General features: G+C 48.9%; 1 protein-coding gene across 3 annotated transcripts in view; it reads left to right on the forward strand.

Annotated features, from left to right (window-relative positions):
- Nucleotides 1-1,381: 1,381 nt before the first annotated feature.
- Nucleotides 1,382-22,399, forward strand: part of cacnb4a (calcium channel, voltage-dependent, beta 4a subunit) — a 416,613-nt gene continuing 395,595 nt past the window's right edge. For 2 of the 3 annotated variants that reach the window (XM_085986904.1, XM_085986907.1), the window contains exons 1-2: nucleotides 1,382-2,009; nucleotides 2,506-2,598. In XM_085986904.1, the coding sequence (XP_085843030.1) occupies nucleotides 1,926-2,009; nucleotides 2,506-2,598 (177 nt within the window). In that variant the 5' untranslated portion in view covers nucleotides 1,382-1,925. The remainder of the gene's footprint in view (nucleotides 2,010-2,505; nucleotides 2,599-22,399) is intronic. The other variant, XM_085986905.1, reaches the window with a different exon arrangement.

Raw genomic sequence — 22,399 nt, forward strand, 5'->3', positions numbered from 1 at the left:
AATTTTCTTCGCCAATTTTTGCCTACCTCTCTTCTGAAGCCACTGACTTCTTGTTTGGATTTAGTTCTACAGGTGCTCTCCAGTACCTCATTAAAAGGGCCACTATCCATACGTGAACTTCAACGGTACGTGTTTGGGGGTTATTTGATTGCTGGGATGGCATAACAGTCGAGACCTGCCATCACCTGACAGCGACAGATGTACTCTTCCAGCAGAGGTCAGAAGCAAGAAATCTGGCTGATAGTCTTGTGCCTAAACTAAAGCACTAATGTCAATTGTAGTCCTTCTCCCACCGCCTTAACAAGGTCTGTCCACAATCAAACCTGGGACATAGAATTACATTGAATTTACAGCACAGAAACAGGCCATTCAGTCCAACTGGCCTGTGCCAGTGTTTATGCTCCACACGAGCCTCCTTCCACCCTACTTCCTCCAAACCTTTCCACATGGCTTTGCCACTCACTGAAAAAAATTGCTGATACTCTCCACTTGCCTGGATGAGTGCAGCTCCAACAACACTCAAGAAGCTCGACACTCAAGCCGCTTGTTTGATTGGCACCCCATCCACCACCTTAAACATTCACTCCCTCCACCACCAGCGCACCGTGGCTGCAGTGTGTACCATCTACAAGATGCACTGCAGCAACTCACCAAGGCTTCTTCAGCAGCACCTCCCAAACCCGCGACCTCTTCCACCTAGAAGGACAAGGGCAGCAGACGCATGGCAATACCATCAGCTGCAAGTTCCCCTCCAAGTCACACACCATCCTGACTTGGAAGTATATCGCCGATCCTTCATCATCACCGGGTCAAAATCCTGAAACTCCCTCTCTAACAGCACTGTGGGAGTACTCTCACCACACGGACTGCTGCGGTTCAAGAAGGCGGCTGACCACCACCTTCTCAATGGCACACAGGAATGAGCAATAAATGCTGGCTTTGCCAGCGATGCCCACATCCCATGAATAAATTTTTAAAAATTCATTCGGGAAGCCTACGATATATATAACTTTGAGTGGAAAGAGCAACTAGTGTTGATGTTTCTAAGTTGAAAGCAGTAGTTTGTAGGGTATAATACACACCATGATAGTTGCGGTTGTGGATGGTAAACCACTTGCAATGTGGCCAACATAATGTATTTACCCTTGCACCACCTATGCCAGTCGCTACTTTATTTTCCATGAGCTGGTACTTCACTACTTATTTCCTCTACACACCTCAGTGTAAAACGCCTCTGCTTGTGGTGTAAGTAAACACATTATGCTGTGTCACATATAATTTCACTTGTGACAGTGATTCAATTGCATGCAGCCCAAAAACGTGCGTTTGATCCGATGATGCAATCACTGTAAGCATTACATTGGGACCACTTATGCCTTTCAAAATCAAAGAATGCAACTTGCCCTCCTTTCTCCTGTCTCTTGTGGGTCTCTGAAGGTTAACAGCCCTGATTCTGAAAACTACACTAAGACACTAGGCACATCTCTACAGAGGATGAGGCCAGTTGCATAAGGTCATTTGTCATAGCCAGGTCTCATTGACCCCTCCTCCTCCCAACTGAGGACATTGCTTCCACATTTTTTTTTTTTGGAACTCCCGACACCAAACGACCAGCTCCTCGCTGGCAGCTGGTCGCTCATTCGTGCAGTGAGAAGCACAGCAGCAGTTTGGATGTAGGTGACCGATGCTGTAGGAGCAAGGAGACGATCTGCTCAGCTGTTTTTCGCGGCAGGAAGGATCCAGGAGGGCGGGAGGCTGCCGCCGGGGACCCGAGATTCTCAGCAGATCCCCATGGACATCTAGGGGGCCGCGGGGTTCGCAGGGGGCCCACAGGGGACAGCCAGTCCACCAAGTCAATGGCTGGTCGGTTCCCACATCACTGAACACCCGCTGCAGCCGTCCGACCATCACCAGCTCCCGAGCTAATGATCTATTTTAAGATGTCCGGAGTCGGACCTTTATTTACCAAAGAGATATCTGCCGATGGATTACAAGCGCCCATCTTTCAGGTAAGCAGACGCCTTAAACTATTAGTTTAACGGTGGGAATAGGAGCAAATGTTTTCATTATCCATTCTCATTAACACCTACTTGTGATTTATTTTGCAATATTATCACAGATCAGATGAAATGTTGAACTGATAACGAGAGAAATATTGAAATGTGAGAACACTGCTGAAAAGTTAACCTGCAGTGAATTATACACATCGCTTTGAACCATTGTATTGCCGCACATTGTCAGCGGAGAAATGTCTTCAATCCATTTCCTTTCTGTATAGAGTTTTACCGATTTCCACTTTTTCCAGTCTAATTGCAATTCAACTTTGTGATTAAAAAAAAAAAAAAATCTCTCCCGCTAACACAGTTTGGTGTTTTACGTTAAATCGATCCGTTAAAACCGGACTTTTTGTTTTCTCAAGCGATTTTGTGTGTGTAAAAAAAAACCAACCAGGATCGAACAGTTGAATGTAACTAACAGCGATCATTTCATTCTCTGCCCGGGAAGCTGACCAGGGTGAACAGGAGGAGGAGCAGGTTAAAACGGTCCGATGGCAGCACATCGTCCGACACAACTTCGACCAGTTTCATTCTCCGACAGGTAGGACTCTGAGCACCGCCTGCGGGCTGATTCTCCAGACACCCGTTCCATTATCGGTCGAAATTACTCATTAAACGCTCATTACAGCGATTCCTGAACTTTTGGTCCCATTAATTAAAAGCCTTCGTAATTGGGATTTGGCAGCCTATATAGTCCGACAGATAATTACATGTGACACAATTTATATTTTTTGATAAGGAGCTATATTGACTTTTCCATCACATAGTTTTTTCATTACAGCCTTTTATTTAAATCAGAAGAAGCCATTATAATATAAATTGGGTCTAATTAGCATAATCCATTAGTGTCATCGCTAATAGCATAATGATTATAACCTTGCAGAAGGACTTAGGTTTTTGGAATGTGACTTTCTTGTCTGATGGAGCAAATGTTGTACACCCAAAGGTTGGCGGGGGGTGGGGTGATTTGTTTAGACTCCCCTTGATTGGCTGTATATCATTACTGAGCTCGAAAGGTACAAAACTGGAAGGATGGATGTCATTACAAGCGTGTGGATTGGGTTTAAAATGAGTAATACGGAAAAGTTGTACCGTAAAGGAATGTGATTCTGTGGTCGCTTTATCCTGCCACCTTCATGTTCCAGGATAAGAATGTTTCTGCTGCTCCAGATTAAAATCGACCGTATGTGTAATGTAAATGTTCCTCTAACATATGACGTGCCTTCTGTTTGCAACACCTGCCCCCCCCCCCGGCCTTGTGATTCCATGTTGCTGGACAGATTGAGAAAGTGACATCTCAGTGTGCCTAGTATATAACAATAAATAAAGAGGATTACAATATACAGCAATTATTGGGTGAAACGCACTACCTACCTAAACATATATACATAGCTTTGAATCCCACCCCTCCTACAAAATCACAAATGCATTCTTTAAAAGTACGTTTACAATTTTGCCACATCTAGTGCACTGAGCAAATCTTCTCCCACAATGGTTACTTAAAATTATCATCTTCAATTTTTTTTAATGAACTTGTATTTATATAGCAGCTTCTTACATTTCTCAGAAATGTCTCCAAGCTCTTGACATAAAATGTGCTGCAGCCACGGTTATATAGGTGAGATACAGTCACGGTTATATAGGTGAGATGCAGTCACGGTTATATAGGTGAGATGCAGTCACGGTTATATAGGTGAGATGCAGTCACGGTTATATAGGTGAGATGCAGTCACGGTTATATAGGTGAGATACAGTCACGGTTATATAGGTGAGATGCAGTCACGGTTATATAGGTGAGAGGCAGTCACGGTTATATAGGTGAGATACAGTCACGGTTATATAGGTGAGATGCAGTCACGGTTATATAGGTGAGATGCAGTCACGGTTATATAGGTGAGAGGCAGTCACGGTTATATAGGTGAGATACAGTCACGGTTATATAGGTGAGATACAGTCACGGTTATATAGGTGAGATGCAGTCACGGTTATATAGGTGAGAGGCAGTCACGGTTATATAGGTGAGATGCAGTCACGGTTATATAGGTGAGAGACAGTCACAGTTACATAGGTGAGATACAGTCACGGTTATATAGGTGAGAGGCAGTCACGGTTATTTAGGTGAGATACAGTCACGGTTATATAGGTGAGAGACAGTCACGGTTATATAGGTGAGATACAGTCACGGTTATATAGGTGAGAGGCAGTCACGGTTATATAGGTGAGAGACAGTCACGGTTATATAGGTGAGATACAGTCACGGTTATATATGTGAGAGGCAGTCACGGTTATATAGGTGAGATACAGTCACGGTTATATAGGTGAGAGGCGGTCACGGTTATATAGGTGAGAGACGGTCACGGTTATATAGGTGAGAGGCAGTCACGGTTATATAGGTGAGAGGCAGTCACGGTTATATAGGTGAGATGCAGTCACGGTTGTATAGGTGAGATGCAGTCACGGTAGGTGGGAGACAGTCACGGTTATATAGGTGAGAGGCAGTCACGGTTATATAGGTGAGAGGCAGTCACGGTTATATAGGTGAGATGCAGTAGCCATTTTGCATGGTTGCACATTTTGTTCTGCAAACAGCAATGAGTTTTTTATATTCATTCATGAGATGTGGGCATCACTGACAAGGCTGTGTTGATTATCCATCCCTAATTGCCCTTGAGAAGGTGGTGGTGACAACTAAGTGGCTTGCTGGGCTTTGTTAAAGGACAGTTACATTGCTGTGGGTCTGGAGTCACATATAGGCCAGACTGGGTAAGGACGGCAGATTTCCTTCCCTAAAGGACATTAGTGAAGCAGATGGATTTTCATATGACAATTCTTACTAGCTTTTTATTCTAGATTTATTTCATTAACTGAATTTAAATTCCCCAGCTGCTGTGGTAGGGTTTGAACTCATGTTGCCACAAATCATTAGTCCAGGCCTCCGGATTGCTAGTCTAGTAACATAACCACTATTTCCTGCTCTTTTTCAAATAGCAACATGACGGCCTAGAAATTGGCCTGAGGCGACCAAGCGGCGCAAAGTTCGCCTGGGCGCTGGAATTTGCGCCGCGATCGCCGCAAATTCAGCCTCAGTGCCCCAAGAGGGACACGGGGCGCGGCTCGAGGCGCTCCGCGTCCCTCTTAGGGCGCTAAAAGTGAATTTCGCAGCGCAACGTGCCGCAGCGCCACACGCTGCGGCATGGCACGCTGCGGTACTGCAGGCCTCCCTCCCACTGTTAAGGGGGAGGGGCCTGCAACAGCGTGAGCCTCGATCGCGGGTGCTGGCAAAAGAGCCCGGCACCGAGGAGAAGTGCCGGGCTCTCGGGGAACAGCCGGCATTGCCGCGGGGGGGGGGGGCCAGGAGGCCGGGGATGGAGGCGCTGCGCAACAGGCCAACGCCACCATTAGCGCCCCCACTGAATATGGCGGAAGGCGCAGCCAGTGGCGCTACAGCCACTGACTGCCTCTTTAGGTGCTAAAAGGTGGCGCTAGCCACCCAATTTTTAGCCCGAGATCTTTAACATCCATCTGAGGGTCTTGGTTTAACAATACATTCAAAGGATAGGAGCTCTGGCAATGCAACACTCTGCAGTTGTCAGCCTGGGATTATGTGCTCAGGTCCTGGACTGAGACTTGAACCCACAGCCTTCTGACTGAGTGGTTAGAGCACTACTGACAGAGGCAAAGTGATACATACATATATTTTACATACATAAATCGATTTAAAAGTTGCTTCATTCGGTATGTGTCCTGAGAAGCTGAGACAACACCTTGGAAAATGGAGACAAACCAATGGTGTGGATGAGAGGGTGTTTGAAACCTGCTGCATAACACTGCCATCACATGCTTGTCCTTATCAGTCCATGTAGCTGTCTTCCTATTGTCGGTCTTCCACTGATGGTCCTCCCAACTCAACCATAGCCTTTTGGTCGTCTACCAGCTGAAACCTATTCAATCATCTTCCAAAGGCAGATCGTCAACCATAGAGTATTAGAATGTTCAGCCCATCACAATCTTATTATAACGTGCTGTATCATAAGTGGCAACGTGGAAGGAGCAACTGCTCCCCAACAAAATGACTTATTTTGCTTCAGTTAGGGCGAATTTGTGGGTAGAGATCCTTAACCTGTTACCATCTACCTGTTTGAGCATGGAAAATTCATCTGGGGCCACAGTGGAGCATCGCGGGAAAGGCCTGGAGAGAGCATTTAAAAATAGTGCGGGGGAGTCTGAGTGGTGAAACAAATGGAGTGAAGAAAAAGTGGCAACATAGCTAGCGGAGAGGAAGGAGCGGCAGAGTCTGAGCAATAAAAGGCAAGTGTTCAATTATTTATTTGCGCTTTAATATTTAACTATAAAGTAGATTAAGGGGCTAGGTAACTTAAAAAAATGAATTAATACATAAGAGGTGATGTAATAAAACTCACTACACACTTGGTTTGAGTATAAAGCAAGGCTTTAATCAACTTGTTTCACAACATGGAGGTCTAGTTGTATTTCACTAGTTCCTCGTCTTACAAAATGTCCCTGGCAAGCTGGGCCCGAGTATTTATACTCCTTGGACAGTGCCACCAGCTGGCCGTCCAGTGTTATTTCATAGGTAGTTTCTCAATGATGAGATTTATGACAAGAGGGTAGGGTAGAAACCTAACTATTGGTAAGTATAAGTAAGCCTATTACATCTAAATATTACAGTAAATAGATATAATAGGCTATATATACTAAACTGAGCAATAGAAGTAACTAATATAAATCAAATTAAATCCTTTTGCTAATCATAATTTAGTATTAAAGGCGAATCAACACTAGAGATAAAAAATAACTGCTGTTTATAATAAATAAATAAATATAGAATAGATAATGGCAGCACAGGCAGTGTGTCGGGACTGCAGTATGTGGAAAATAGTGGACAGTGAGACTGCCCCAGATGACCACACCTGTGGGAAATGTCGATTTTTGTGAAAGTCATTGAGCTGGAGTGCAAGTTAGAGATACTCTGACAAGTAAGGGAGGTGTAGCAATATCTGGATAGTTTACGCCAGAACACAGTCACACCACATTGTAAGATACAGGTACAGGAAGAGGAGTGTATGACTGACAGTCAGCGGGATAGGAGGAAGCTAGTGGAGGCAGTGTAGGAGGAACTGCAGCATTTGGTCCTGTCCAACAGGTACAATGTACTTGCTACCTGTGGAGACAAGGAAGAAGGCTGCAGGGAGGATAGCCAGAATGCTAACCAAAGACCATGGAGCAGGAGGCAGTCCACGGTGGTGGGACCAAAATAGAAAAGTTTCAGTTATTGGGGGTTTGACAATTAGGGGGATAGAGGCTATCCTCAACAATTGCGATTGCGAGCCCAGGAGGACGTGTTGACTACCCGGTGCCAGGGTAAGGCATATTGCGAAGCGGCTGGAAAGTAACTTGAAAGGGAGCAGGGAAGAACCAGTTGTTGTGATCCATGTCATAACGAACAACATAGGAAAGAACAGGGAGGAGATCCTGTTGTGGGTGTACCAGGGGCTCGGTGCTGAATTAAAAAGGAGGACCTTGAGGGTGGTAATCTCTGGATTACTGCCCAAGCCCTGTGCTAATTGGCATAGGGATAAATGGATCTGTAAAGTAAATACATAGCTGAAAGTCTGGTGTGGGAAGGAGGTGTTCCATTTCATGGGACACCGGCACCAGTACTGGGACAGGAAGGAGCTGTACCACTGGAACACACCGCACCTAAACCAGGCTGGGACCAAGGCCCTAGCAGAAAGGATAAATATAACTGTAGAAAGGAATTTAAACTAGTAAAGGGGGTGGATGTGGAAATAATAATCATACTAACCTACAGATAAGAAAAAGAGCAGTAAATGGCAAATTACAAAAAGAGATATAGATAATATAGATACTCCGGGAACAGAAAAGGTTATAGGACGTAATAATAAAATACCTGTTAAAAATAAAGCAGGAGTGATGAAAAATAAAACATATTAAATTGCCTGTACAGCATGTTCAGAGCATCAGCAACCAAAAGTGTAATAGGTCAAAAAGTGTGAGATATACACCATCAGGGCATGTGGACAGGGTGGGGACAGCGACCCAGATACGAGTTTTGTACACAAATGCACATAGCATAAGAAATATTCCAGGCTATAGGATCTTTGGAAAGGACAGGGAAATTGGGAAAGGAGGAGGGGTAGTAGCAATATTGGAAAAAAAAGACACGGGCCCGGATTTTGCCGCCAGCGGTGAAGTAATGAGGCTCGCTGTTCACCACTCTGACAGCTGCCCACAGAGTTTCAGTGGGCTTTTGAGCGGAGATTGCTGTCATTGGGGCCGGAATTTTCACATTGCAGTGAGTGTGGGTTTGTGAGCGGGTCTGCAGTTAAAAACGCTGAAATTGACAACGCCTCAGGTACCTGCCTTCATCCTGTCGATTTCCGCATTTAACTCGGGCGCGTTTCCCAGCGCGCCACGGACCTGCTTATGGAGAGGCGGGAGACCTCATTGAAATACTTAAATGCTTGTTGACAGACCCCTGAGAGGCTGTTTAACGTGAGGTTTCAGCTTTTACTGTTTGTGCATGGGATTCATGGACTTCCTGAAGCTCGCCTGTGAAGGCAAGGCGAGAGCTCAGTGGCCATTGTGTGAGTCCATTAAGTGACGGCTGGAAAAAGCGCACAAATTCAATTTCAATTTCAATTTTATTTGTCACATAACCAAATACAACAAGTGAAATCCAGTCAGTGAAATGCTTTTTTCTTAACGAGCCGAGCGCACCAAGCAGCAAAGGACACTTAGCTGCCTGGTACGCACGGAGCCTGCTTCCTTGCCTAAGGGAAAGGCTCTTGCTGACACCATTTTGTGCAGAGATTTTGCTTTCAGGAGTTTGCAGGTGATTTCTGCAACCTCGGAAGTCACTCTCTCTACATTGGAGAATGGTGCCTTTGATCTCTGCTTTAGCTGCCATCTATCAGATCAGCGTGGGCGCCGCTTATGCTGTTTCACCTTGGACCTCAGTTTTGAACCAAGATGAGCCCCAGCAGAAACAGCACCAGCAACACCACCACCACCAGCAGCAGCCACAACACCAGCAGCTTTTGCCTCACCAACCTGCTGCTCCACAGGAGAGAGGGGATGAGCACAGGGTTGCAACTCACCAGAGGTGATACCCCCAACACAGGGTATACAGGCAGAGGATCAGCCTCCTGGACATGACCGAACAGTAGTGCTTCAGGAGGCTCAGGCTATCGCGTCAGGTCGTTGCAGACATTTGTAGCTTGCTGGAAGAAGACCTGCTGCCAAGTGGCTCTGGGGGACAAGCTTTACCCGTGGATGTCAAAGTCACCACTGCCCTCAACTTCTTTGCCTCAGGCTCTTTCCAGGGATCTGCAGAAGACATTTGCAGGATCTGGCAATCGACTGCCCACAAATGCATCACTCAGGTGACCGATACCATGTTTCACAATCAGGCACTTATGTACACTTTGCCACTGATGAAGCCAGTGTGAGTGAGCGAGTGCTCGGCTTTGCGGTTCCGGCTGGCTTCCCACAGGTGCAGGGCATCATCGACTGCACACATGTGGCCATCAAGGCACCCCCAGATCACCCAGGAGTGTTCGTGAACTGGAAAGGCTTCCACTCCCTTAATGTGCAGCTAGTCTGCAACCACAAAAAGATCATCATGCATGTGTGTGTCAGATTCCCAGGGAGCTGTCATGACTCTTTCATCCTGCACCAGTCCACCCTCCCTCAGCTCTTTGCACCTCCGAACAGACTTGCTGGCTGGCTGCTTGGAGACAAGGGATATCTACCGAAGACGTGGCTGATGACACCCTTGAGAAGGCCAAGCAATGAGGCCGAGGAGTGGTATAATGAAAGCCACATGACGATCAGATGTGTCATAGAGCAAGCAATCGGCATGCTGAAGATGCGCTTCAGATGCCTTGACAGATCAGGAGGCGTCCTTCAGTACGCACCAGCCAGGGTCTCCAGAATGATTGTCGTATGCTGCGTGCTGCACAACATGATGCAGCAGCGAGGATTGGAGCTGCAGGAGGAGCAAGGCGCAGAGTGCACAGCCTCTTCGGGGGAGGAGGAGGAGGAGAAGGAGGAGGAACATGAGGTGGAGATGGCACCAGCAGCAGCGCACATTGCTGCCCGGGTGTCCTGGGATGGTCTCATATTGGCCCAATTTAGTTAAGTTGCACCAGTCCACCCATCTGGCTCCCAGATGCTGTACCAACTTCCACCAACCCCCGCCCCGCCCCACCCACCAACACCACAAAGCAGTCCTAAAATGACCAAACCATTACTGTCACACACACCCATTGCTCGAGGTTAAGTAATGTCTCACCAATCAATGCAAGTGACAAGGCCGTTCCCAGGTAGCAGGCAAAAATGGACAAGTTGGGAAAGTGGTGCAAAGAAATACATTTATGTGTGTCATAATAGAACTGAAACTTTACACTAACATTTTGGCAAACACCCATGTACATACCTTGTATGTTTAGGATTGTGCCATTTTTCTTTTCTGAGTGCTTCTATGAGGTGCACACCCTGTGGCTTCATCAGAGGTAGAGGCAGGCTGCGACTGCTTAGAAACTTTTGGCGGATGTCCTCTGGGTTTTGGAGCCTGTGAGGGCCCCGCCAAAGTCTGCTCCTCCTGCAACCGTGCGGGGGCAGATTCGGCCACCGGTATCCGAGGCAGCGTGTGGGGCTCTGACTGAGGGGGAGGCAACGGGGGAGAAGTGGGAACACTTTGAGCAGAGCCCCCACTTCCATCTGCCCTTTCACCATCATCCCTCTCATGGGCCATCCACACTTCCCTGCTAGCAAGGAGCTGGAGAGCACTTTGCTGTATATCAGTGGGGCGATGAACGCCCAAATCTATGTTGGTATCCCTTCTGGAGATGAATTCAATAATAGTCTGCCATCTGTTGTTCACAGCAAGCATGTTCTCGTTTGACTGGCGCATTAGCTGCTCCATGCTGGTGGCCATCCTTTCCATAGAAGAGCATATTGTCGCCATCGCCTGCGACATGGTGCTGCTCATGCTGGAGATGAACTCCTCCATTCTCTCTACAATCGCGCACATCATGGCTGGAAAAGCTGCCAGAGCCTCCTGCATTTGTTGATGCTCCTCCAAGATCATCCTCTTTGTCGACAACCCCCGAGTTTCAGCATCTGAATCCAGTTGATCAGATCTGGGAGCGTCCTGCGCCCTCTGGCGAGGACTCTCCACTGCTGCCTCTGTCTCCACCATCTTCTCTTGCTCACTTGTGATATATGAGACACCTGGTGACAACACTACTCTGTGTCTCGCTGGACCCACCGACGTGCGCATATCTGCCATGGTGCTGGGTGAAGCATGGGCCTGGTGATGCTGCACCCTCAGAGAGTGGAGCTTCCGCTGAGGAGACATCTTCCTCCTCTGGCTGGACAGGGGTGGGGGTGCATTGATGGACCTGTGGGAGAGTAAAGAGATAAATTAGAAGTCTTATACTAAGAATGGGTTATGTTTCCATTATGCACATCATGATATTTCACTGGGTGCTGACATCAGTCACCATGAGTTACTGTAGTATGCCATGTGGCTGTATGATATTTAATTCTGTCACTAGGTTGCTGGGAGGTCCTCCTCTCTCCATCACCCACCGCCAGCAGCTCTGCCACTCCACTTAATTCCAGCACCTCTTCCTCTGCTGGCGTCAATGTTGTGTAAATTGGCGGGCCACCTCCGGTTCACCGTCTCTCCCTGTTCTGGGCTCTCTTCTCCTGCAAGGAGAGAAAGAAGAGATCTTTGAGTGAGAGTGATGGAATGAGTGTAGGAGATGGATGGGCTACATCTGTAGAGGGTGACTATGAGGGAGTGGCGTGACTATACCAAATGGCCTCCTTCTATGACGTTACTTTCTATGATTGCATTAGGATGAGGGTGAATGTCAGTGGTGGATAGTCAGATGGGGATGTGAGTAGTTGCATAGACAATGAGGGATGGGCGCACCTGCAAGGTAGGTTGGTGTGAAGAGTGATGTGCAGGAGTAGGCTTGGGAAGGCAGAATGATGGGGTTGGGCTGACAGGCACATCAGGATGTAGTTGAGTGTGGCATTGTACTCACCTTTCCTGACCTTATGAGGTCATTAAATCTCTTCCTGTATTGAATCCAGGAGTGGCTGACTACACCCCTACTGCTCACTTCTTGTGCAATCTCCAGCCATGCCCTTTTGGTTTCACTTGCTAGCCTCTTCCTGCCCTCACCAGGGAAGAGGATATCCTTCTTTGCTCTCACTCCCTGGAGCAGAATGTCCAGGGAGGAATCTGAAAACCTTAGCTCTGCCTTCTGGCGCTGAGACTACATCGTTGCCTCTAAATGATTGCACCCTCACTTTCCAAGTCAAACTACAGGCACCTCTTCCAAGCACCTCTGGATCACCTCCAACAACCTTCAACTCTCATCTGTCCACTGCCCTTTTAAATAGGTGAGCTGAAGTCGAGTCATCGTGATGTCATCAGACCCGCTTCACTGAATTGGCCGGGAAACCCACATGACTCAGTCAAGTGATCTAATTAAGCCAGACACGCAGTGGAAAGCTCGCTGATGGACCATTCGTGATGGCACCCCGCTATATGCACACCCCAAACCAATCAAAGGTAAAAATTCAGCCCTGGGTGTCCGATCCAGCTCAGTGCCCTCCACATGGGCTCTGTTCATGTGTGAGCAAGGCAAGCAACAGCATAACTCTTAAACCAATCAAATTGAAGAATCCTCACTGACACACAGAGTCTAAACCAGGAAGTATAAATTAGATTTAAATCATGTACAGAAAGCGAAATAAAGAGAGGGAAAGAATGATATAATTAAGAGAGAAAGATAAAAGAGAGACAGAAAAAAAACATTTAAAAAAATCTCCAACACTAATTAAATTCTGAAGCAGTGAGGCGCCATACTTGTAAAATTAAATTTCCAGGGCCAGAGAGGTTGTTTGGCAGTATTTATGACTTATCATGCCGTTAAAAATTCACTTACACCTGAATGCGTCAGCCCTAACTTTTTCTGCTGTGTTTAACGGGTAACTAGTGGGTAAGTACAGCAACTTCATGCTCTTACATGTATTTCAATGCCGAGTCTATCGTCGAGGTTTTGTTATCGCGCAGCCTGTAGAGGAGCAGGCTAACTCGGACAGCAAGTTCCAGATTTCCGCGTTTAACTGCATGTGCATACTCCGGAAGTTGCTGTCTGATTTATTCCACAGTAACGGTGAGCACTGTTAGGCCACGATTTTGCCGGTGCTCAGAGGGCGGATTTGGAGGCGGGTCAGAGGTTAAAGTCATCTTGATTGACGGCGGGTTGCAAACCCGCCGCCGTCCCGCCTCCACACAACTTTACAAAGTGTTGGGTCAGAGAGTCCCGATCAGACCCGACACCAAGCGGCGGGAGAGCCACTTAAGGCAGTTAACAGCTTGTTAACTGCCTACATAATCGCACTTTACCAGGCTCTTCCCATTTTATGACATTTTCAGCATGTTCCACATCATTCGCCAAACACGCCAGCTGATTGTGTCGGGTTCAGCAACTCGCTGAATTCTTGACAGCTGCTCCTGCAGCATAAAAGCGGACCTGTAACATGGCTCACTTTCAGATGGCAGAACCTTGTGTTTTGAGGTGTTGGAACACATTTTGCAGGTCTGTTGAGCTTGTAAGTGTTTAAGCCGAGATCCATATGCACTGTGACCTCCTTGGAAAACCCTCTCCCCACATTGACTGAGTGCTTATAACATTCTCTTCCTTAACTGAGATATATACCAGCGGAATGGGAACCATTCATACCCTCTCATCCTGGTCCTCGGAATCGGAGGAAGAGCAGCCGTGGCAGCAGCGGAACCAGGCACAACAGCAGCAGCAACAACAGGAGCGCCAAACTGCTCCTCACCCACCTGATGCTGCACAGGGCAGAGGGCGTCAGCGCAGGGCTGCACCTCGCCGCAGGAGATACCCCCAACACAGGGTTTACAGGCCGAGGATGAGCTTCCTCAACATGACTGAGCAGCAGTGCCAAAGGAGGCTGAGGCTTTCGCGAGAGGTAGTCGCTGACATCTGTGCAATGCTGCACCAACACCTGGAGCCCAGGGGAGTGGCTGGACTCTCCTTATCAGTGGCTGTCAAAGTCACCACCACACTCCACTTTTTTGCTTCAGGCTCCTTCCAGGGATCATCAGCAGACATCAGTGACATCTCCCAGTCGGCTGCACACACTTGCATCACGCAGGTTACCGATGCCCAAAGGCTCACAATCACATCCACTTCTCCACAGATGAAGCAAGTGTCACCACGCGTGCAGTTGGCTTTGCAAATCTGACAGGCTTCCTAACGGTGCAGGGCGTCGTAGACTGCACACATGTGGCTATTAGGGCACCCCATCACAACCCAGCTGTACTTGTCAGCCGCCAGGGCTTCCACTCCCTTAACGTCCAGCTGGTGTGTAACCACAGGAAGAACATTATGCATGTTTGCGCCAAGTTCCCTGGCAGTTGCCATGACTCGTTCATCCTGCGGCAGTCTACTGTGCCTCAGCTGTTCAATCCACCAACCCAACTTTCTGGGTGGCTACTTGGAGACAAGGGCTATCCCCTGAAGACATGACTAATGACGCCATTGAGGAGCCCATCAAATGAAGCTGAGGAGCGCTACAATGCGAGCCACATTTCCACCAGAGCCATCATCGAGCAAACCATCGGTTTGCTCAAAATGTGATTTCAGATGGCTCGACAGATCAGGTGGAGCCCTACAGTACTCACCAGCCAGGGTCTCCAGAATCATCGTGGTCTGCTGTGCACTGCACAACATCGCACAGCAGCGTGGCTTACCGCTGCCTGAGGAACAAGTGGCACAGTCCACAACCTCCTCCTCCTCCTCCTCCTCAGAGGAGGCGGATGTGCCAGTTCCACCAGCACGCGAGCACATTGCTGGCACTAGTCCATGCCAGATTCACTTAATTTTACGAAGCAAACACGTGTGGCTGGCCAACCTTCTTATCACACCATACAACACCTGTATAATAAACTGTGGGTTCCTATCACTCTCACCACCATAATTACAGATGAAAGGCGCCCTGACACCTCACTGTGACACTTCCATTTCTCTTTGAATCTTTGCCATCGCATTTCTTTATTACAATTGAAATAACGATGATAATCTTCACTTTGTATTACATCAAAACACCCAATTGACTACCCTTGTGACTCTTTGGGGGAAAAATTCAGTATCGGCCCGTTTGGGGCGCCATTATCGGCCGTGCGCAAAGTTTAGCGCCTGGCGCTAATTATCGCCTCTGACGGCAAACTTGGCTTTTATCGCCCCTGGAGGTGATTGGAGTGCCAAATCAGGCGCTTCACACCTGTCTTCAGGCGCAAAGGCCGAGGAGCGAGGCGCTACCTCAGAGCGCTGGCGAAGCTAGGAAGGGCAAATCAAAATAAACCTGCAAAGTGCTGCTCAGTACTCAAAACTCCTTCACACAGCGTTGAATCTCTCCAGAAGACTCTCTCTCTTTCAGAGTGCGTGGTGCAAAAATGTCACCGACAAAAAATGGCAGGAAGCGGTCGCCTTTAAATAGCGCTCCCCTAGTCCCTTTCTGACTGCAAAATGCTCCCCTCAACCTGTCGTTGCTAGCGACAGGCGGTAAAGCAGGGGGCACCACTCAATATCCGGTCCGGGGCACTAACTGGGCGCTGCGCACTCGACTGACATCACGATCTGCCGGCGCAGGAGATTGTGGTGGTAGTGTTTAGCGGCGCTGCAAAATATCTAGTTAATTTCGCGAGCGGCGCAAACATCGCCGCGCCCGGGCGCTAGTTGCTTTGCGCCCCATTAGCGCCCTCTGAAGGCGCTAACGGGAGGCGCAAACAACTGAATTTTTCCCCCTTTTTGTGTTATCTTTCTCTTTCGCGTGCTTCTACGTGGTGCTTCCCCTGTGGCTTCAGCAGATGTGGCGGCACCTTGCTCACTTTCATGCTGCTCCTGCTTCGACACCTTTGGCGGGCGTCCTCTGGGTTTGGGAGCCTGGGAGGGCTTGGCAACAGTCTGCTCTTCCTACGGCTGTGCAGGGGCTGAGACGGCCATCTCAGTTGGGTAAGGAATCTAGGGCTCTGACCGAGGGCTCTGCAGTGGCATGGGAGTGTGAGCGCTTGGAGAGGAGCCCACACTTCCTTGTTGTCGACCACCAACATCCCTCTCGTGGGTCACCCGCACTTCTCTGCTAACAAGTAGCTGGAGAGCACCTTGCTGCACATCAGTGGGGCCATGAGGACCCGTCTCTGTACTGACAGTCCTCATAACGGGGACGTCCATGTACCTCTGGTGTCTCTCTTCAATAGATGCCCATCTATCCTCCATAGCAGACCATCTATTTAGAAGAGTCACCATGCTCTGTGGTGTCTGGCGAGTTATGTCCTCCAAGGGAGGTTGCCACCCTCTCCATGGCAGCACGTTCATATGCCATTGCCTCCACCATGGCATTGCTTATGTTTGAGATAGACTCCTCCATTCTCTGCACACTCGCAGTTTCTGTGGATGCAAAACCTGTCAGAGACTCCTGCACTTGTTGCTGAAGTTCCAGCACCACACTCTTTCTGGATGGCCCCAGAGGCACAGGGTCCACATGCAGCTGAGCAGAGCTAGGAGCGCCCTGCGGCCTCAGACGAGGACTGCCCATGTTTCCACTATCTACTGACATGGACACTTGTGAACTGTGATACACCAGGTGACAACAGTAATCTAGCTCACGAATGACCCACTGAGATGTGCTCAATTCTGCTGACGCTGCGCCTTCAGAGGTTGCAGCTTCCTTTGAGGAGTCTTCCGGCTCTTCCTCCTGGACAGTGGGGAGGGGGGCTCTCGATGGTCCTGTGGGGGAGTGAAGGCATGAGTTAGACATGTGATATTAACGTAGCAGGCACATCGAATTGTGCAGATTATCAGAACTCAATCTGTATGAACATCAGATGCCATGTCAGTCACTCATGCAATCTAAATGAGAGGGTTGCAAATCTGTTCTGTCACAGCTTGCTCTACTGCACCCATCTCTCTCTGTCCCCCACTTCCACCTCCTCTGCACTTCCGATGATGTCGAGAGCAGCCTCCTCAGTGGTGGTCAAGTGGGCAATCGAAGGTGGCCCTCCTCCTGTCCTGCCCCTCTCCCTCTTATTGTGGGCTCTCTTTTCCTGCAATGAGGGACACAAGTGGAGTTTGAGTGATAATGTTGGAGTGAGTATAGAGAATCCATAGCATAGATGTTTAGAGGGTGACAAAGAGGGAGTGAGGTGCCAATACCAAGGGCCCTACCTGTGCGTTGTTAGTTGTTGCCATTGCATAAGAGTGAGAGCAAGTGTGAGGGGTGCATAGTAGAATGGTGGAGTGATTCTGTACATAGAGAGAGAGGGATGGTTAAGGGTGCAAGGGATGTAAGAGTAAAGTGGGATGTGCAGGAGTAGGTTGACAATGCAGTGCTGGTGATGAGAGGAGATGGGGAGCAGATTGAAGGTAAGTGTGATGTTATACTCACTTTTTCTGAGCGTAGCAGGTCATTGAACCTTTTCCTGCACTGAACCCAGGTGCATGCACACAACGACCTGGCGCTGACCTCCTCAGCAATTTGCAGCCAGGCTGCCTTGGTTTGCTGAGGAGGCTTCCTCCGTCCGTTTGAGGGGAATAGTACCTCTTGGCGCCCTCTCACTCCCTCCACAAGAGCATGGAGGGAGTCATCATCGAATCGTGGAGATGCCTTTGATCTTGAAGCAGTCTTTTCGCTATGTGCCACACTGAGAAGCATCAGAATAGGAATGAAAAACAACAAGGCTGCAAGGGCCCCTTAAATACAGCTGGATGGAAGACTTCAGCAGAGGCGAGCAGCAGACCCGAACCCACTGATTGGGCTGGGTAGCGTGCACGACTGGCTTAATCAGCCCAGTTAAGGCAAAATTGTTATTTCAGAGCGGATTAAATCGGCAGCGGGACCGGAACCCGCCAAACAACGAACCCGACTCCAACCCACCACCGAGGGTAAAATCGCGGCCTTAGCCTCAACTGTTATTCTCAACGCAAAATCTGGACCAATATTGCAGCAGTGGAAAGAAAGGATGAACAGGCCGTGGAACCAGTACAGGTAGAACTAAGGAACAGCAAAGGATGCAAAACTCTGGTGGGAGTTGTCTACAGACCTCCTGACAGTAGTGATGTACTGGGGGTATTTATAAATACAGAGATCAGGAAAGCATGTAGCAGAAACAATATGGTTATAATGGGAGATTTTAATTTTCACGTAGACCATGAGAAGCCAGATAGCGCAAGTTGTAAAGGCAATGAATTTCTAGAATGTATTCAGGACAGTTTTCTGGAACAATATGTTTTAGAACCAACCAGGGATAAGGCCATATTAGAATTTTAGTGATGAGTACTGAACCAGAATTAATGAAAGAAGTTGCATTTATACAATATATATTATGACCCGGAATTTGTGGTCAGCGGCGAAGCAAAGGCATTCGCCGCTGGCCCCGAAATAAGCTTTGCACAAAGATCACGTGATCTCTCTGTTGAGAAGTTTGGGGTTTTCCGATGTTCAATTCAAATCTACGGAGTATAGTGGGGATCCCCTAGTGCGAACTGCTGTGATGTCAACAAGCTGTCTAAACAGCCAGTCAAAACGCAGAATTCTCACAGCGAACAAAGATGTGTGTAAGCTTTTAAAATTCTAAAGGCTAGAAATTGGCCTCCTTAGTGCCTCCCATTATCACCTCCGGGGGCGCTAACAGCTTACTGACCGGGTGCGGCAAAATGAGCGACTCCCGCTAAATTGGCCGGGTGGTAACACTTTGCGCCATGATCTCCTGCGCCCGGAGATCATGACGTCATTGTCCTGCGCATCACCCCGGTAGCGCCCCGGACCCAAACTTTGGTTCCGCCCCCTGCAGCATCACCGGGCGACAACACCAACAGCTGCAGGAGGCGTTGTTCGGGAGGCCGGGCGCTTCAGGGCCGGAAGTTAAAGAGGAGGGAGGTTGCCGAGGTAAGTAGGAAAATTTCTAAAATGCTTTTTTTCCCAAATTTTTTCAATTCTCCTTGGCCACGATCGATCAGCCCGGCACGCTGCTGGAGTGCATGGGGCTGATTGGGCCGGATCGCAGTTGCCGTCGGAGACCAGCTCACTGGTCCCAATGCAGAGCCGGCAGCGATGGCCCATCCCTTTAAGGGAGGGAAGGAGCCTCGGACCTCGGCAGCGCTGCACGGAACATTGTGCAGCGCTGCACCACCACCGCCCCGCCTGTGTCCTTTAGTGCTCCAGGAAGGAAGTGGAACGCTAAATCCTGGAGTGCAAACACCAAATTTAGAAAAACTGGGATTCATTAGCGCCTGGTGCTAAGTTTCCCAGCTTTCAAAAGTTACCGCCCCCAAACGGGACGATACCGAATTTCTTCTCCTAACTTTTTAAAAATGTTAGAGAGAGCAAAACAAAGATTGGGGCTCTCACATGGGGAAAAGGCAAACCTGAAATAAAGATGAACAAACTTAAAAATTCTTTTTTATAAGTTTCTTAATGAAATATTTTATTAAAATGGATAAATTTCACCTGCCGCAAAATTTAAATTAGTTTTTCCGGGCCATAACCTTTGTTTGCAGTCAACACTCTGGTAGAACCCCAGTTACACCTAATCCCTTTGGGTCAAACTTTTAGTGGGGGTTTTAACAGCGTAATTACTGCGGAAGAGCTGAAGCTGTCATCAATTTTCCTGATTTGAGAGATTTCACTGATTGCCGGGGTGCAGGGGTGGGGGTTGCAGGGGGTGGGGGGGGGCGGGGAACAGTGCAGCCTGTGGAGGAGCAGACCACAACTTCAGGATTTCCACACCCGCCTGCGCATGCGGAAAATCCTGAAGTTGCGGTCAGATTCGAAGGCGGAATGATGGTGAATGTTACCAGTTCACTGTCATCCCGCCGGCAAATTCCGGGCCATTATAGAATAAAAACAGAAAATGCTGGAAATACTCAGCAGGTCAGGCAGCATCCGGGGAGAGAGAAACAGAGTCAACGGCCCCGATTTTCTGCCAACCGTTGGGCGGCTTTCCAGGCGGCTGGGGGCCGAAAAATCGCCGAAAAAGCGGGTCACGACCCCCCCCCCTGCCTGATTCCCCGCCCCGTTTGACTTCCGGACTGGCGTTTCTCCGTGAGCCGCTCCAGTCCCGCCCGCCGCTGGCGGGACTGGCCGTCGGAACAGTAATGAGCAATTATCACCATGTTTAAGCCGATTTTCAGGGGTCGTTGCGACTTTCAGGGGTTCCCCATGCTAAACACGCCTGCGGGGAACCCCGCTGATGAAACCTGGTGTGAAGCTTGCCGGCTTGCTTGTTGTCAGCTGCAGGTCATTCGGGAAAGCTGCGATTTAAAGAGACAGCATTTGTTTGGTGAAGGACCTTGTTGCTGCAGGCTTGGGGCTACTTCTTCAAGGCTTAGGCACAGCCTCACACACTTCTCCAATGTGATCTCCTGGGAAGCCTCTCTCGCCACCCTCACTCAGCGCTTCTTCAGCGGAGGCATCTACGAGAAGCATGGGACGCCTTTTGTTCCTTCCCTTCTTGCCATTAGAGGATCTCCAGCAGCAGAGGCGGCAGCAGCAGAACCAGGAACAGCAGGATGAGCACCAGGCTGCTGCTCACTCACCTGAAGCTGCACAGGCCAGAAGGGGCCAGCGCTTGGAAGTGGCTTGAGAGCACCTTGCTGTGCTTTAGGGGGCCATGGGGACCCGTATCTGCACTGGCAGTCCTACTCAGAAGGACTTCCATGAAGGTCTGGTTTCTCTGTTCAATAGATGGCCAACGCTCCTCAAGAGATGTCATTCTCTTATGAGCACTCACCATGTTTTCCGCACCCTGGCGAGTTATCTCCTCCATGGAGGTTGCCAACCTTTCCATGGTGATGCGTTCCTGCGCCAATGACTCCACAAAGGCTCTGCTCATGGTCGCTATGAACTCCTCCATTTGCTCCATGCTCGCAGCGACCCTGGAGACAAAACCTGCCAGAGACTCCTGCATCTGTGCATGGAGTTCCATCACCTCTTCTCTTGCGGATGGACCCAGAGGCAGAGGGTCAACATGCAGCGCAGCTGAGCTGAGCTGGCAGAGTCCTGCGCCCTCTGACGAGGACTCTCCACTGCTGTCCCTGTCTCCAGAATCTGCTGAGGCTCACTTTTGAGCTGTGAAACACCAGGTGATATCACTACTCTATGTCCCGAAGGTCCCCCTGAAGTGTAAGTGTCTGCGCTGGTGCTGGGTGCGCTTACTTCTGCTGACGCTGCGCCCTCAGAGGTTGGAGCTTCCTCTGAGGAGTCTGGCTGCACAGCTTCTTCCTCCTCCACAGTGGGGACGGGGTCTCTGGATGGTCCTGTGGGGGAGTAGAGGAAGGAGTTAGAGATGTGATGCCAAGGTTACATGCACATTTGAGTTGACATCTGCTGACACCTGCATCCACGCAGCCTTGGTCTCAGTGGGAGGCCTCTTCCTGCCTGACCTAGGGAAGAGGACCTCCCTGTGGGCCCTAACCCCATCCAATAATGCCTGCAGTGAAGCTTCGTCGAATTTGAAGGCAGCTCGGGGTCTGGCACTGGCCACAGCTGCTGCAGGCTCCTCTGCCATCCTGTATGGTTCGTTTGGAAGCCAACAGAGGAAGCAATGCTTGCTGTGGGCCTTGAAAGCACCACGAATGATGACATCATACTGTGGGGCTTCCTGACTGGAAATGGACAATTAGCAAGGCTGCCCACACACTGGAAATTAATTGGCCACTTGAGGGAAAATTGCATGGAGCTGGCTGACATTTTTTTGTGTGTCAGAACCCACACTCGGGGAAACCCGACCATTTCCCACACAATCCACAAAATCGGGCCCAACGTTTCAGGTTGATGACCTTTCATCAGAACTGGAAAAAGTTGGAGATGTTGCAGGTTTTAAGCGAGTATAGAGGCAGGGAAAGGGGGGAGGGGAGGAAAGAACATAAGGGAAGGTCTGTGATAGGGTGGAAGGCAGGAGTGATTAAATGACAAAAGGGATGATGGTGCAAGGCAAAAGCAGGGTGGTAATGGCACAAATAAAGAAACAAAAGATGGGTCTAGAGGAGCAGATAATGACAAAAGCAGAATCATTACCAGCAACTGCTGTCCAAAAAAAATGGGAGTAGTGGTTACAATCTGAAATTGTTGAACTCAGTGTTGAGTCCGGAAGGCTGTAAAGTGTCTAATAGAAAGATGAGGTGCTGTTGCTCGAGTTTACGTTGAGCTTCATTAGAATAGTGTAAGAGGCCGAGGACAGAGAGGTC

Source organism: Somniosus microcephalus, chromosome 4, assembly GCF_052327205.1.
Source record: "Somniosus microcephalus isolate GS21.2 chromosome 4, FLI_Smic_1.0, whole genome shotgun sequence".
Taxonomy (NCBI): domain Eukaryota; kingdom Metazoa; phylum Chordata; class Chondrichthyes; order Squaliformes; family Somniosidae; genus Somniosus; species Somniosus microcephalus.